The sequence below is a fragment of the Cavia porcellus genome, unplaced genomic scaffold, assembly GCF_034190915.1.
Source record: "Cavia porcellus strain 051 isolate PalLab524CR breed Dunkin Hartley unplaced genomic scaffold, mCavPor4.1 scaffold_27, whole genome shotgun sequence".
Lineage (NCBI taxonomy): Eukaryota > Metazoa > Chordata > Mammalia > Rodentia > Caviidae > Cavia > Cavia porcellus.
This window is the reverse complement of record NW_026947510.1, coordinates 5,546,035-5,562,960: the sequence shown is the minus strand read 5'-3', so window position 1 is coordinate 5,562,960 and position 16,926 is coordinate 5,546,035. Positions and strand designations below refer to the sequence as shown.

At 53.7% G+C, this 16,926-nt stretch overlaps 1 protein-coding gene across 1 annotated transcript in view; it reads left to right on the top strand.

Moving 5' to 3' along the window:
• The window catches only part of Fgd5 (FYVE, RhoGEF and PH domain containing 5), a 62,363-nt gene extending 47,149 nt beyond the window's left edge, over window positions 1–15,214 (top strand). Inside the window, exons 11-21 of the mRNA XM_003463182.4 lie at window positions 2,664–2,735; window positions 3,453–3,521; window positions 5,687–5,770; window positions 6,516–6,595; window positions 7,879–7,978; window positions 8,058–8,195; window positions 8,456–8,585; window positions 8,986–9,119; window positions 10,264–10,392; window positions 13,240–13,394; window positions 14,201–15,214. Coding sequence (XP_003463230.2) covers window positions 2,664–2,735; window positions 3,453–3,521; window positions 5,687–5,770; window positions 6,516–6,595; window positions 7,879–7,978; window positions 8,058–8,195; window positions 8,456–8,585; window positions 8,986–9,119; window positions 10,264–10,392; window positions 13,240–13,394; window positions 14,201–14,237 — 1,128 coding nt within the window. The 3' untranslated portion in view covers window positions 14,238–15,214. The remainder of the gene's footprint in view (window positions 1–2,663; window positions 2,736–3,452; window positions 3,522–5,686; window positions 5,771–6,515; window positions 6,596–7,878; window positions 7,979–8,057; window positions 8,196–8,455; window positions 8,586–8,985; window positions 9,120–10,263; window positions 10,393–13,239; window positions 13,395–14,200) is intronic.
• Window positions 15,215–16,926: the final 1,712 nt, after the last annotated feature.

Below are 16,926 nucleotides of genomic sequence, written 5' to 3'. Positions count from 1 at the left end.
ACATACCATCCACACGCTATGGGTGTTTCTGCTCTGTTTTGAGCATTTCCTGAGTTCTGGCTCATTCACCTGGTGCATTTCCTGTTCCCTGGCTGACAACCAGCCATGGGTCCTCTATGGGGACAATGGTGTTTGAAACAGAGACTGTGGCCTGGGTGTGTCCCTGCTCATGGGAATTGTTTCTTTTGGGCCCTCTTAACTGACAGCACAAATAAACTTGTGTTTACTAACCCCTATGTTAGGGTTCATATCTAATGTCCCCCTGGAGCCTCCTGCACTCAGAGGTGGGGCTTGTGGCAGTTATTGGATCATAGATACTATAGCTGTTTTGGTGCTAGCAGGCAGGGCCTGGCGGGAAGATGTGGGCGCTAGGGTGTGGCCTAGAAGGGTTCATCTCCCTCCTGGCTTCTCTTTTCCCTCTCTGCTTCCTGTCAGTATACCAGGCCACGAGCAGCTCTCCTCCACCAGGCCCTTCCTGCCTGGAGCTGGTGGACCACGTAGGGCCTGAGGCTTCTGAAACGATGAGCCAACATAACCCTCTCCTTTAAATTGTGGGTGTCAAGTTTTGCATCTCAGTGCTAAAGAAAATGACTAAGATACCACGTGTATACCTGTCATATCTGTAGACCTCATCTATAGCCTACCATGTCCATGTTAAGCTGAAAAGATTGTACCTGAGTTCCCAACAGGACTCAGCACTCAGTACCCCTCAGATGATTCCAGCCTACTTCCCTGCCAATCAGCAGCTCCCACCCAGAATGCCAAAGCTGTCTCCCAACACCTCTCCCCTTTACCTAGTTGTCCTTTGACCTCCATTTTCAAAGGATATTTTTCCAGGGTTTAAAAACCTTGGGCTGGTTCATTTTTTTCCCTTGCACTTGAAAGATGCCAGACCCCATCTCTGCTTTACAGGGCCTCTGACACCAAGCCTGTTATCTGTTTATCTTTGTCCTCCTTGCGTTGTGTGTCCCTCTTTCTAGCTGCCTTCGAGATGGTAGTTTTATTGCACTTTGGGGAGCCCACTGGATGTGTAAGAGTTGCGGGAAGGGTGGCAGCAAGCCTGCTGTGACTCTCCAGCTTCCTGGATGGCTGGAGTTTGTCATTCATTAATTTTGGAAAGTTCCCACACTCTGTTCTCCTTTCTACCCACTCTCGTCCCTGTCTGTGGTTGGGATGAAGTCGGCCGAGCCATCTTCAAGGTCTTTGATTCTTTATTTGGCAGTGCTTCAGTGCTGCTAAGCCTGTTAGAGATGTTCTTGCTTCTTCCACCAAGGAGTTATTTAACACCAACATTTCCTTTGACTCCTGTCGAGGTTCCCATCGCTGAGGTTCCCTGCCTTTTCTGACTGCTGACTGCTCCCCATGAGATCCCTCACACATGAATTGTGATCACCACAAATTCCCTTCCTGGTGGTTCCCACGACAGTCCCCTCCTGTTCTGTATTTGTTGAGTGCTTTTCCTCTTGAAAATGACTTGGGTTTCTTTTCCTTGGTTGTGTCTCTGTGTCCTTGTAAGTTTTGATTTAAAGTCAGGTGTCTGCATAATAGCAAGGCAGAGACAGAGGTGGACAGTTCTGCCTGCTTCTGCCTGGCTGGTTTGGCAGGTGGAGTCAGTCTGGGCCACAGTTGAGCTGGTTCCCTGTCCTGCCTGCTACATGCTTGGATTCTGACCCTGTCACCTATGGTCACCTATGCTGCATGGAGTGTCTGCCACTCCTCATATCCCTGCCTCTCAGGAAGGCTCTTCCTGGGCTCCTGCCCCTTCTCCCATAGTCTCTGCTTGTTACCCACCACCTTTGGGCCATGCTCTACCCTGACATGTGGCCAGCCTTGAACAGGCTTCTGTCCATCCCCACTGTAGCTGCCCTTGCATGATACCAGTTGCGGTGACAGTGCTGGGCCCAAAGATCCCCTGCCTCAGAACTGGCTTCTGTTCTTTCCCTGAAGCAGAAATCTTCACTGGAGCTCTTGAAGGGGGAGAGGGGATCATGGTTCAAAGCTGTGGACAGCTCTTCCTGCTGCCTGCTCCACCCCATCTTCTCTGTGAGCTGCAAGTCCTGTCTATTGCTACCACCCACACCTGACCCTTCGGGACCTGTGAACCTTTCAGCACTCTCTTCTTATCTATCACCACCCTTCTTCCTGATGTCACCAAAGCTGTGGTGTGTGGCTACCTCCCATTTCCTTGAAAGGCTTTGGTTCTAGAATTCAACCATGTGGCCATCCATGGGTGTGAGGAAGTTGTGGTGCTCAGATCATCCAGTCTTTCTACTGTTGGGTGGCAGCCACATCTAGGGGCCTGTCCTATGGTGATGGAATGGATGCTGGACATTTTCCTATGCATGTCATGAAGCCAGCAGTGACATAAGGACCTCAAGGTGGTACCCACACAGTGTCCCCTTTCTTGGGTGTCTTTGGGACTTGAGCAAGGTGTGACCTCTTCAGGACAGTGCTGTACAAAAGGGCAACATGTCTTTTAACCTGTCTGAGTAACCCAGAGAGGGACCAGCAGAGTTGGCTCTTATTCCAGTCCACGTTTCTAGCCCTGAGGCTCAAAGAGGGTGGCATCTCCTCCCTAGGCCATGTTCCTTGGTTACCATCCCATGGCCTTCCTGGGCTGCTCCTCATGGGCCTGACTGCCTCCCTCCCTGCCCTACCTGCAGGAGAACCTGCAGAAGCTGGTCCACATTGAGCACAGTGTCAGTGGCCAGGGCGACCTTCTGCAGCCAGGAAGGGTAAGTGGGCTGCTAGTGGTGGGGGTGGCCATGTTCCTGGTTGGCTTCATGGGACCCGGGCAGGTACGAGGGGGCAGAGGGCATAGAGACAGTGCCCATGGGTTCTCCACTGTATTTGTTGAGAAGAGAGAGGCTCCGAGTATTTTTAGTCCAGAGTTTCTGAGAAGCAGAAAACCATCTCCAGAGGGAAAGCCCAGCAAGGGTCTTAAAAATCACATTTCTTACATACAGCCCAGAACTGGCTGGTGCAGGGCTCACATGAACCTCTGAGCTCCAGCCCAGCACTGCAGACAGAGGAGCAAGGTGGAGGGAAAAAGAAAGAGATTTACTTATGTTTTTGCCTCCAAATGGAAAACATACAATTCAGCTCAAAAGTAGTCAGCAGTTTGATCTCTGCAGTTGGAACAAACATTGGTACCACATAGGTCTTACTTGTCATCAGCATTGGCCATTGGGTCTGCAGTTGCCCTCGGTGTCCCAGCCAGGACTGCAGTTGAGGAATTGAACCCCTGCTCAGTGTCCTCCAGGATGTGGGCCAAGGCCACAATCCACATCTACAGCTTCATTCCCAGGGAGCCAGAGTGGGGCCCCTCAGCGGCAGGAGGAGAAGGCCACCTGGTCCCCTGGCGTCATGTCTCCATGTCCCTCCCTGACCCCCTCCTGTCTCAGGGACAGCAGGGTCATCGGCAATCACAAGGTCAGCTTCTTTGTCTGCAGGAATTCCTGAAGGAGGGGACACTGATGAAGGTGCGAGGGAAGGACAGGCACCCCCGGCACCTGTTCCTGGTGAGTTTGGCTACACATCACAGTCTGTGTTGGGGACGAGTGGGGTGGAGAGACAAAGCTGAACCTTCAGTTGTGCCCCTCTGCACAGCTGAGCTTCCAAGAAGACTGAGTTCAGGGCCACCTCTGTTTCTGGGTTGTCATCAGGTTGTCACTAGATTGTCCTTTGCGAAGCATTGAATGCAGTGGTGCTGAAGTTTAATTTCTGAAGCTCCCTGCCTTAGACACCTCAGGCCTGGGCCTCACTGCTCCTGTGACATAAGAGAGGACCAGCCCTGGAGGGACAGTCCCACCAGCCTCAAGGTGGAACCCGGGGTCAGAATCCCCCCTGCACCTGCCCTGCTATGCAGATACGTCAGGGATGTCCATGTCTTTGGGAGTCATGTCCACCTCAGTGGCCAGTGACAGCTCTTTACCCTAGCCCAGGACCCTGAGCCACCATACCTCCCATCACTGTAACTGACACCCAAGACTCACAGCTCAGGTCACTTCTGCTGTCGGTTTTGAGGTTCTGGCCATGGCCAGGTGTCCTGTGGCATTGAGCCCATGCTGACACACAAGGGAGGAAGAAGGGGGCCCTGCTGCCTCTCTGAGAATGCAACCTTAGTGACCCAACACCTCCCACAACCCCACCTACTAAAGATGCCACCACTGCCCAGTGACATCCTGGGCTGGAGCCAGGTGTGCGACATGTGGGCACCTATCACTGTGTAGAAGCAGGGCTGGAAAAGTATAGAGGGCACTCCAAGTGGGGCCCCACATGGTAATGGGGTCCTGGAAGGCAAGCAGCTGGACACCCCTGGGTGCTGTGCATTTCGCATTCTTAGGATCTACCACTGAGGAAGCATCTCAGTGGAGACTGAGTTTATGAAGCACAGAGGCCAGGACATAGTATGTTTGGGGGACCTGCTATGTCTCGGGGGTCTTTTGCTCAGTGTTCCAGGCCCTGTGATGCCCCCTGTCTCTACACACATACACTAAGAAGGAGCAGACAGGTGACAGGTTCCTAGCCAGGGAGATGGAAGGCTGGCGTATGGCTCAGGGGTGGTGGGCACCTGCCCTTCATGCCCAAGACTCTGGATTCCAGCCCCAGAACCACAGAAAAAATAAAGGGAAAAAAGCCAAAGGTAAGGAAGAATTTGTCTTTCTCAGAGTGTCAGTTTTTATAGGCATGGTGGTAATTCCAGTTACTCTGGTAGGCTGGGGCAAGAGAATCACAAGCTCCAGTCCAGCCTGGGCAGTAACTTAGTGAAACCTGTCTCAAAATTAAAGAATTAAAAGGAATGGGGCATCACTCAGCACTTGGTGGGCTCCAACCCCAGGATCAGAATAAAAGAAAAGTTTCTTAAATGGATCTGAATTTCAGCAGAGTTGGGGCACTGCCTGCCAACACACAGGGCTTTAGGGACACTGAGGAGAGTCCCCCGTGTACCCCTGGAGTGGACAGACCCTACCCATTCCATTGGTTCTCCACCCTCAGGATGGCACAGACTGCTGGTAAAAAACAGGCACTGGGCGCTGGGGCAGCTGTGTGGAGACCTCCAACGTGTGCTGCAGCAGTGGAGTGATGGCTGGGGCACACTCTGGGGTTGCCAGAATCAGACATGAAGGCTGTGGCTCTGCTTAGGCTTAGGAGAATCACTCTGCTGTGTAGGAGAATCACCTGGCCTTGTGTGTACCAGACTGAAGTCACTTCCTCCGCAGAGCTGCGATGGCCCTTATTTCACCCTCTACCTCATGGCAGAGGCCTTTAGTTTGCACCAAGTGGACACTGGGCAGTAAGCCCTGAGGACATCCAGAACAGGACTCCACAACTCCCCATTCCTGGGGGTCCTCGTGCAGCGACAGCTGCTCCCACCTCAACAACACCCATCACCATCCCACCCCAGGGAATGGTGTGGAACACCTACAGTCCAAGAGCACCAATGTCTGGCAGTCAGGTCCTGACCACAGGACCTGGGCTCCGCCTGTTCCATGGGTGGAAACTGATCTTACTGCTTTGGGCCACATGATGTGTGTTCTTGTTGCACAGAGAGATGTTGAGGTCATCTGTGGTCCTGTGTCTTGGCAGCGTGTTTTAATTTTGTTTTTTGAGTTTTGGGTGGGGGTCTGGGATGCACAGCCCTTGCCGAGCCCAGTGTTCCCGTCTGACAGTCCCCTGTCCACAGATGAGTGACGTGCTGCTGTACACCCACCCCCAGAAGGACGGAAAGTACCGGCTCAAGCGCTCACTGCCCGTAGCTGGCATGAAGGTGAGTCGGAACATGGTGGGAAGCAGGTGAGCAGCTCCTAAGTATCTGCTTCTTGGTGGCCTGGAGCAGGGACCAGGGGTAAGACCACACCTTGTTGCCATCCTGGCTGCTTCATCAAGCACCAGGTCATGTGTGCTCCTCCAGGACCCTTTGCCTGTCCCCTCCCCTCCTAGCCCCGCAGTCCTGCTACTGTGCAATCCCATCCCCTGCCCACAGCACTATCCTCACCCATCCGGGGCTGTGTCTCGGTGTCTTCCTCCCAGGAGGGCTGTGACACTGTCTTCCCGTCACTGTTGTGACAGTGCTGCCGTGGCTGTGAGTAGACCTGCATGGCCCTGCTCAGTGAGACTTGGTCCTGAGAGGACCCTGGATTCTTGGGGAACAAGAGGTCTGAGAACCTTCATCCATGTCCCACCCGGGGAACCAAGAGGGGATGCCAAAGTTGACCACAGGGCTACAGGTACCCTTCAGAGGTCAATGAAGTAGCAAGGAGGCTATCAAGAAGCCAGGCAGGGAGAGGCTGCCAGAGGTGGGAGCAGCAAGCAGGTCCAGGCCCATGGCACACACAGCTGGAGAGATGCTCCCAGTCTCCTGGGGATCACAGAGTGACAGCAGTGTGTCACTACTGGGGAAGCTGAGGCCACCGAACATCTGTGTCAGGCTGGCCCTCTGTGCCCTGCAACTGCCCAGAGACCCTGGTGCCTACTCTATGCCAGCTCTAAGGTGCCTGGCATGGTTCTTGCAGGTCAGCCGGCCAGTGATGGAGAATGTGCCCTATGCCCTGCGCATCGAGACTGCTCAGAGCTGCCTGACACTGTCAGCCAGGTACGGATGGGATGGGGCTAGTAGGGAACTCTTGTGCGGCTATCAGCCATGGACATGGCATCACTTCCCTTCTGGCTCCTGACAGATGAGAGGACTTGCTCCTTTCAGTGTCTCTTAACCACTGTGTTGTAAAAACCCCTGGCTTCTCTCCTGGAGAATTAATTGTGTGCGTGGGAAGCACATGTGACAGGTGACAAGGACTGCACCTCTGGTCTGTGAGACTCCACAGACGTCAGGGGGCCAACACAGGTGGCCTGTCCACCCTGACATGACTTCTGAAGGTGAGGGAAAGATAGGGCCAGCTTTCACCCTTCCCCTTCCCCGTGGGCATCCTAGGCTGCCCACAAATAGAAGAGAGGAAGGGAGGGAAGGAGGGAAGGGGGAAGAGGAAAGGAAGGAAGGAAGGAAGGAAGGAAGGAAGGAAGGAAGGAAGGAAGGAAGGAAGGAGAGAAAGGCCTGCATTTGTCCTGGAGATCCCACCCTGTGGCCAGTTGGGCTGTGGCCCCCAAAAGGACTCCCCCAATGAGGGTAAAGGGCACCATCAAGCTCAGAGGAGAGGTACAGTCCTGGGTTGGGCACTCTGGGTGCTCTTGCAACTGGGTGTCCCTTCCACATGCAGCCTTGAGAAGGCTGTGGGAGCCCTCATGCTGAGTGTGAGGTGCGTGGAGTGCACAGTAGTGCATACCTGTGGAGTAGAGAGTCATGCGCTGGTCCCCACACAAAAGCTTGGGTGGACACCTGCTGGCCTCAGTGCCCCTCGCTCATCTGGGGCGAGCCTGTGGTCCACAACTGTGGCAGGCAGGCCCTGGAGGTACCGATGCCTTTGGAGGGGGAGGTTGGTTTCAGGGGTTCCAAGCCCCTCCCCTGCCTCTCCTCAGAGTCAGGCACTGTGCACTTGGGCCATGGGGCTCATGTTTCCAGGCAAGGGAGGCTGTCACGGGAGTGGGACAGCGAGATACATGGCTTCCTCCTCCCAGCCCAGGGCCATGGAGCTGGTATTTGGGATGTGTGCGCCACCTGGTGGGCACTGTGAGACTCCACTTGCTGCTGCTGGTCTTGTCCCTTGTCCATCTGAGGGGTGCACATGGCACTGTGTGATGTGTCCACCCTGCCCTCTCTGTCACTGCTGGCCCATTCCTATAGAGTGTGGACTCTGCTACCCAGGGCCTTTGTTTTGCTCAGTGTCTGCCACAGGTAGAGGGGCTTCCCATGTCCCCTGTCCATCTCACAGCCCAGTGTTTGGGGACATATGGCAGGACTGACCCTCCTACCCATGCCCACAGCTCCTGCGCTGAGAGGGACGAGTGGCACAGCTGCCTAAGCAGGGCCGTCCCCGAGGACCACGAGGCCCAGGCCCTGGCCGCCTTTCACTACAGCGCAGAGGTGAGCAGCAACCATGAGAGATGGGTCCCCTGAGGTTGGGGGCACTTGGGCACCGTGCTGACCTCTGCCCCCTCCCCAGCTCCGCGAGAGGCTGGGGGTCAGCCTAGGGGAGCGGCCACCTACGCTGGTGCCCGTCACACATGCTGTGATGTGCATGAACTGCGGCTGCGACTTCTCCCTCACGCTGCGACGTCACCACTGCCATGCCTGCGGCAAGGTGAGCCAGGGGCGCTGCGGGGGCCCCAGGGGGCCCATGCCCACTTCCTGCCATGTGCAGAGAGGACACTGGCGGTGCACCCACGGTGGAAGGAGCACTGCACCACCACTAAGAGTGCAGCAACAGGGAAACTGAGACACTTGCTAGGAAGTACAGTGCAGCCTGGGCCACCAAGGCAGGGCCATGAGGGTGGACGCTGGTCCCCTCTGCACATTTGCGGGTGTCACAGTCAACACATGTCCCCTGGCGCCGGCCTGCAGATTGTGTGCCGGAACTGCTCAAGGAACAAGTACCCCCTGAAGTACCTCAGGGACCGAATGGCTAAGGTGTGCGACGGGTGCTTCGGGGAGCTGAGGAAGAGGGGCGGGACCCCGCCGGCCACCCTGCGAGGTAACAAAGCTGGGCTCAGGGGCGTGGGAGGGGCAGCTCTGCCAGAGCCACCTTGTCCCCAGGAACCACTCATTAGGGGCCTCTGTGAGGACAGAGCTCTGGGCACACAGCTCCTCTTTGTGGAGCTCTGTGGCCCATGTCCAGTGGGATCTGTGGGGCCCTCGGTTACCCATGGGGAACTAGGGACTGGAGGGAAGGGCCTGGGACAGAACCCTGGAAGCTGAGCTTACCCTCCCAAGCTGCAGGGCACACAGGACAGGCAGAAAAGAGGACAAGTATGTTCCTCCTTGGGGACACTGAGGTCACTGAGGGTCTGCTATCCCTGCCCATGTCCTGGGGAAGAGTCCCCACCCCCAATTGTTTCTCCTCATCTGGTCACCTCTGTTCTCTCTCCCCACAGAGCGGCCTGTGACCATGAGCTTCCCACTGTCTTCACCCCGCTTCTCCTCGGGCAGTGCCCTCTCCTCCGTCTTCCACAGTATCAACCCTTCCAACTTCAAGAAGCAGAAGAAAGTTCCGTCAGCCCTGGCAGAGGTGAGCTGTGGGACAGAGATGCCTGGGGACAGGGTCAGGCCTCTCATCGCAGCCTGGCTGCTGTCCTTCCCTACAAGCACTGAGGCATCCCTTAGGGACAGTGCCTGCTCCTGCACTTGGCCCCGAGGACACACCTGTCCTGGGGTGTGGACTGATGAGATACTTTGGTGGCTGAGGGGTGACCTGAGGTGGAGGACGGATGGTATAGGAGGCGCCTCTGCATCCCCCCTCTGCATCTTCCTCTTCTCTTCCTCCTGGCCTGGAGCTAAGACTGAGGTTGTGACAACACCCAGGCCACTGGGGTTCTGGGTCACTCAGTTCCCTCCTGCTGTGTCATTGAGGTGTATGGGGTGGAGGGTACCAAGGCAGCCTGCAGATGTGTGGGGACATCCAGACTGTCCTGAAGACAGGGCCAGGTTCCATCTCCTATGAGTCACAGTCCCATGAAGACACACTGGCTCTAAACCCACAGCCACAGCCCCATGTTCCCATTAATACGATCCAGAGCAGGCAGCCTGGGGTGTAGACAACTGTTAGGGGAAAGAGGATTGTTACCATGGGTGAGGGGCGATCCAGTAGTTTAACTGTTGAAGATTAAAGATTTTAGAAAGAGCTTGGACTGTGGCTCTGAGGTGAGAGCTTGCCTACTATTTGGGAGGCCTAGGTTCAGCCCAGCACTGGGAAAATTTTTTTCAGAAATAGCACACATCATATCAAAGAAAAACATTTTTTAACCAAAGAGTATTTGGTAGAAAGTGAGATCTGTCCTTCCCCAGCTTCCCCCCACGATCTTTCAAGAAATTTTCTTGCTGCTGGGTATGGTGGTGCATGTTTGCTGTCCCAGCATTTGGGAGGCTAAGGCAGGAGGATAACCAAAAGTTGGAGCCATCCTGGGCTACATAGTGAGTTCGAGGCCAGCCTGAGTGAGATCTAAACAAACAGCAGCGAGCAGCCCCTCGTGAGGCGGGTGGCATGAGTGTTGTGTAGCATCATCCCAGGGCACTTCTGTGGGAATGGGCATGTGGGGTCCTGGGTATAACTGCCTCCCCTGTGGTGGCCCTGAGTCCCTTCTGCGAGTCCTGTCCCCAACCCCAGTGTGGGGCTTGCAGTAGGGACAAGCCCTGACCTCAGGTTTCTTCTGCAGGTGGCTGCCTCAGGTGAGGGCTTGGCCATCAGTGGCTACCTCAGCCGGTGCAAGCGGGGCAAGCGGCCGTGGAAGAGACTATGGTTTGTCATCAAAGGCAAAGTGCTCTACACCTACACAGCCCATGAGGTATGGGGCTGTGCCTGCCCTCCCCAGGAGGCTCTGGATGCTCTGGGGTCCCAAATTCTGTCCCTACAGGGCCACTTGAGTCCACAGAGCTGTAGTTTAGGCTGGCCTTGAATTCTAGGCAATCCTGCCTCAGCCTCCTAAGTGTTAGGATTACAGGTGTGTGGCATCATGCTGGGCTTGATCTGTCCATTTCTTTCTCTAGGACAACTCTGACCCAGTAACTCTCAGGTAAAGCTTATTTATATCTTATAGAGTACCTTACATTCACGTTTTCTAAAACATAGGTAAGAGCCTTGGACTCAACACTCTGGGGGAACTGCAAGCAGTCCATCGCTGTGGGGGCTGGCAGGTGTCACAGGTTTCCATGTGCAGGGCCCCAGCAGTGGTTTCCTCAGGCCAAGTCTGTTTTGTAATGAGATCCAAGCCCCCTGGCCCTCCATAGGGGGCTGATCCTGGGGTGCGCTCTGCTCCTCAGGGCCATGGGATAGCCAGAAGCTGCCCCAGAGGACTCTGGTGGCACAGGAGCCGCAAGCTCTACTAAGCTGCACTGGGGTTTTCTTCCTAGACCCCCATCTTTCCAAGGCACACAAGAGAGAGCACCCGCCTGTGTTCAGAGAGTTCCGTCCTGATTGAGAGCCACACAGTGAGGGGAAGCTTTCTGTGTGTCTCAGTCTCCCCTGCCTGGGCCCTCAAGCTCCCATGCTGGCTCAGCCACAGCCTCCTCTCGCCCAGCCCTGCCAGAGCAGTTCCACCAGACTCACTTTAGGGAGGAACTTGGGCTTCAGGTCAGGCGGGGAAGCTAGCGAGGGGCCCAAGACCACCCCGGGTGTAAGAGCAGAGGTCACAGGGTGCCCATGCAGGCTGGCTTTTAAAGGTACATTTCACTAGTCGCAGTGGTGCATGCCTGTCATCCCAGCACTTTGGGCGGCAGAGGTAGGAGGATTACAAGTTGGAACTGAGCCTGGACAATAGCAACCTAGCAAGACCCTGTCTTAAAATAAAAAGTAAAAAGGGCTGGGGGTGTGGCTCGGTGCAGAGGCCCAGGGTTTGACCCCTGTACCTCCTACCTTTATGTCCATCCTTGACCACTCAGGGCTGCACAGAGAGTCTCCATGTCAGATAGGCAGGTCCTTCAACCTCTTTCTAAAGATCATTTGGGACCCACTAGGTCTTTGGTTTTCATTATGGCCTTGTCAATTTCTTCTACTCCTCCAAAGTCCTCTTCAGTTATGGTAGAGGTTGTTGATCTCTTGGGGATCAGTTTGGAGCAAGCTGTCTGCCAGTGTCAAGTCTCAGCTGTGGACCTGGAGTTCTTTCACTTCTCTTGTGATATTTTGCATCTTTTGGTCCAGAGATCACAACACTTTCATCCTTAGCTTCTGCTAACTATTTCTAAGTATTTAATTCTGAATGTGATGTGAGTTGGTTTTGTTTTCTAGCCATCTGCCACTGTTGTATAGAAGAGTGATCATCCTGTAACTTTGTTAATGTTCATCGGTTGGAGTAATCATTTTGTCTTCAAACCTATTCTTCTCACATGCCGACGGCTTTACTGCTTATTCATTTCTGATCTTTGCACTTTTTCCTCCGGTCTTTCTGCAGCACCTCAGGGCTCCAGCACTGCCTTCTCAGAGACCTGTTGTCTCATCTTAGGGAGGTTCAGCAGCTAGCTGCTCGTTGTGACATGGGCCCTGGGCATTTATACTTAAATCCTGCGTCAGATTAAGAAAGTTCCCTCTGACTCCGAGGCTCCTGAGACTTTTGATCAAGAATGGATATTGAATGCTGTCAAATGCTTTTTTCCTGATCTTTCCATCTCTGAAAATGGTTTCAGATTTTTTACACACACTACTCCCCTTTCCTCTCACCTTGCAGCTATTCTGGCATGCTTAGTACTTACATCTCTTTAGCCTGTATTTTTATAAAGCACTACATGAACACTTACATACGTGCACATTGGGGCTGGGGATTTAGCATAAGCACCTTCCTTGCAAGCAGGCGGTCATGAGTTCGATCGGTACCAATAAAAAAAAATGGAAACATAACATGCACATTGGATAACATATCTTAGTGAATTAGAGTCTTTCTTTTCCCACTGAGCACTGTTTCAAGCTCATCTGCATTCTTGGTGTGCATCTTATCACCTGGCTGCTCACAGCGCAGGGGCTTGGGCTGCCTGCAAAGGCCTTCATGTCGGGACTGAGGAGTGAGTGTGGTCTCAGAAGAAGCTAAGGAAAATGAGTCACCAGTGAATTGACTCAGCAGAAAGGATGTTAGAAGTTGGCCTAGAGTGCCAAATCTGGCTCCTTGCTTGCTTTCTAGCTGTGCTGTCTTGGGGCATTGCCCTTTCTGAAGGGGATAGTGCTTTCTTAGATTATTGTGGAGACTGAACAAAATAATGAAGGTGCAAATGCCTGGCCCTGAAATACCAGGTTTTAAACCATTCCTGGAGGGGCTGGGGGTTTAGCTCAGCGGCATAAGCACCTGCCTTGCAAGCAGGCGGTCGTGAGTTCGATCCCTGGTACCGATAAAAATGAAAAAAAAAAAAAAAAAAAAATAAACCATTCCTGGAGTAATTCCTGGTAGTATACACCTGTAGTCCATGGGAGGCTGAGATAGGAAGATCCCAAGTTTAAGTCCAGCCTGGAAACAGCAACTGAGTCTCAAGAAATAAAAAAAAGCTGGTGCGAGGGCCCTAGGTTCAATCCTCAGTACTGGCAGGGGATGGGGAGAGATTTTGCTCCTTCTGAAGGCTGACCCTGGAGGGGACTGGGTAACAAACACAGCCAGTCCTGTCCCTGTGTGCCTGCCGGCTGTACTTGATGCCAGCATCCTTCTGCCCTGTAGGACAAAGTGGCCACAGAGAGCATCCCTCTGTTGGGCTTCACCATTGCGCCGGGGAGGGAGGAGGGCAACAGCGACCCCAGTCCTGTGTTCCACCTTTACCACAAGAAAACACTGTTCTACAGCTTCAAGGCCGAGGACACCAGTGCCGCCCAGAGGTATGGAAACGTGAGGCCCACGTCCCGCCCGCAGAGAACAGTGCTGCTAGTCACTGCTGCCAGGTCATAGGGGCCACCGGGTTTCTTTCCAGTTGAGCGCTTGTCTAGGCTCTTGATTCCTGAATGAAGAATCGAGCAGGATACCTACTCTTGCAGGAGTAGCTGCAAGAGCAAAGATTTGTTTGAAAGAGGAAAGAGAGGACCCTCCCCACAGGGCAGGTGCAGACCAGGAGCAAGACTCAAGGCCCCTTGGTGCTGGGCTGAAGCCTGGGGGTTTGGAGTATGACTAAGGCGTTGGTCTAGGGCAAGACTCCTGCCAGTGAGTGGTGTGACTTGGCTGCATGGAGGGCAGAGGAGTTCTTGACCTTTTAAGACCTTTGGAAGAACTATCAACTGTGCAGAAATCCATGGGGTCAAAGCTGCAGTCAGGGATGCAATGGTTAGGGTCAGTATTGGTTAGAGCTGCCAAAGTCGACTGGGCACACAGAGCCACTTGAAGCCTGCCCCTTGTGTGTAGACCTCGGCACCCTGAAAAAGTGGCTCCAGCCCGGTGCAGGCTTCATGGGCAACTTCCTGTCTCTCTCTAGCCTCAGCCTGGCCACCTCCTGCCTCATTGTCACAAGGGCAGAGCAATTGTCACAGTTCATCCACGCAGGTGGACACCAACCCAGTCACAGTTGACACTGTCCCATGCTTCAACAGGGAGAGCATGTGTGGGAAGCTGCCATGAACACGAGACCCGTCGCCATCAGCTCTGTGACCTAAGGCCCAGGCACAGCCATGACTCTGATTCTCTCTGTCCCCAGGTGGATGGAGGCCATGGAGGATGCCAGCGTGTTATAGCATTGCCCAAGGCGGGACTGGAGCAAGCTTTTAGGGGACAGGTGACTCTGCTGGGAACCACGCTGCAGCCCCACCCACCCAGCACTCAGCCAGAGACTGCAGAGGATTGCCAAGCCTGGCCTGTACCATCCTGCTTCCTGGCCTGCCGTGAATGATTTCCATACCCAGCAGTGAGCTAACATGGAGTAACCTGAAAACGCGGAAACCGATAGCAACTTCAGGTAGAAATGCAGGCTTACAATAGAAACAGCTTTCTCAGTCTGTCCTTACGGTAGATTCATCACCTTTTCATGGCGTCCACGGGGACTCAGGTGATGTGAGTGGTGGTGGTGACAGCTGCTGTCCTCCCAAGCACTTTATCGTCCTGCTGAGCTGCAGCCTTCAGTTCCAGGTTTCCCAAGGCTTTACTGCATCCCATGGACATTGGGCCACCCAAGCAGGCCACTACCCACCCAGCAACAATGAGGCAGGGGGGTCCTCTTTTCGGCTGAGCACTCAGCAGCATCCTTACCCGGGTGGGGCTTTTTCCATCCCTCCACAGTATCCTCCATGCCCCCCAGGTCCCCATGGACCCTCAGAAGACGGCATCAGCTCTAATTTATTGTGTGCCTTCCTGCGCCTGCCACTCACGTGGGCAATGCGAGTTTACAGACCCGTCCTCCCCAGATACACCGTGGCTATTTCCTGAAAGACGTGAAAAGGGAGAGAAAACAGGAGATCAGAAGGTGAACAGGAGTGGCTGGAAGAGGAGACGCTGTGCCCTGGGGCTATGATGTTACTGCGGGTTCTGAGGGCACAGGCTTGAGGGCAGTGTCCCATCCCCAGCAGGAGTGTGGCTGCTGCCAGGCTCTCATCGTGGACACTGTAAAGAACCACTATCTGAGGACTAGTTATTTACATTCAGTATTTCCAGGGAAACGTTTTTTCTAGTTTGCAGTTCTTTCAAAACGTTTACATTAAACATGTCCTGATTCAAACCAAGGCGCAGACAGATCTTTTGTTAATCCCGAGGGCTCAGTTCTGGTGGAATCATCTCACACCCAATCTTCGGCATTGTCTCCTGAGGTTTTAGCTACCCAGGGTCAATTGTTGTCTGAAAATATTAAGTGAAAAATTCCACAAATAAGCCGGGTGTGGTGGCGCACTCCTGAAATCTCAGCACTCCAGAGGCTGAGGCAGGAGCATCGATGCAAGTTCAAGACCAGGCTGGGCTACAAAGTGAGCCCAAGCCAACCTGAACTGCATAGCAAGACCCTGTCTCAAAAAATAAATAAATAAAAATTCACAAACAACTCATATATTTTAAACTATCAATCCAGGCTGACCTTGACCCCTCAGTGATCTCCCACTTCAGCCTGCTGAGGATTATAGGTGTGCACCACCATGCCTGAGTGTTTTGTTATAACTGTCCCATTTTATTATTGTTGCTACTAATCTCTTATTGAGCCTAATTTATAAATTAAACTTGTATGTATAGAAAATACCCAGTTTGTACAGGGCTCAGTGCTGTTCATGGCTTCAGGCATATCCTGGCGTCCTGGGATAAGGGGCCTGCTGTGACAGGTGCCAGGAGTGTCTATTCCCTGTCCTTCATCAGTGCCAGCTCCAGATATAGTCTTTACTACAGGTTTTTGTGGGAGGCGGTGGCACTGAAGGGAGAACCCAGGGCCCCCTGCATATGTGAGGTGGGTGCTCTGCCCTAGCCACACCCCAGCCTCCTAATGTCCTGACACCTGTTTCTGACACCTTGCAAAGAGAGAACGTTTCTGCTGTGAAGATTCCTGCTACCAACGGACCTACTGATGATCCTCTACAGGGGGTCCACGGGCCACAGAACCCTCCCACTACCCAGTTACCAGTACGGGGCTAGCCTCTGGGGGATGCTTGGCTCCTCAGTCACACACATCCACGTCCCGTCCTTATAATCTGCCTCGAGTGGCAAAGAGAGGTCCCTACGCGGCACAGCGGGGTGCCCTGGAGGAGTGGTGCTGACCACATTCCAGGCAGGAGCAGCCTGTAATACCAGATAGCACAAGAGGCACTGCCTGCTATGGCCTGGGAGATCTGTCCTCTGACCCCTCCTCCTGGAGTGAAGGAAAAGGAAGCCAACTGAACATGGAGCTGTTGTTCCAAACCTGTGGCCCCTGGAAGGAAGGGCCTGGTGTTCTTTCAGCCTGAGTTCCCTGCTCTCTGAATGTACAGAAAGAAAACAGGACCTTCCTCTTCATCCTGGGAAAGGACTCTGCAGGCTGAAGGCCTCTGTTCATAGTCTCTTTTCCTTTCATGGTATTTTTTGTTTTTGTTTCTTGAGACAAATGCTTATTATGTAGTTCAAGCTGGCCTCAAACTCACTGGGATCCTCCTGCCTCAGCCTCCTGAGTGCCATCACACCTGACCCCGACCTTTCACTTGATCGGCAGTATCAACATTGTCACTGAACATGGGAGGCCCAGGTGGGTACCACAGCCCTGGAGGCTGAGCCACGGTGGTAGGAGCAGGCCTAGCTGTAGTGTTTTCCACAGCAGAACAGGTACTACATTGGTGGGCATTCTAAGCAATTCATCTGCACCTAGGGCTCTGTGATCATGTGAGCTCCCACACAGACCTAGTTGATATGGAACACACATGCACCTCATGCTGAGACCTCTGCTCACAGGAATAATGAAGGCAGGGCAGGCCCAACTGAAGA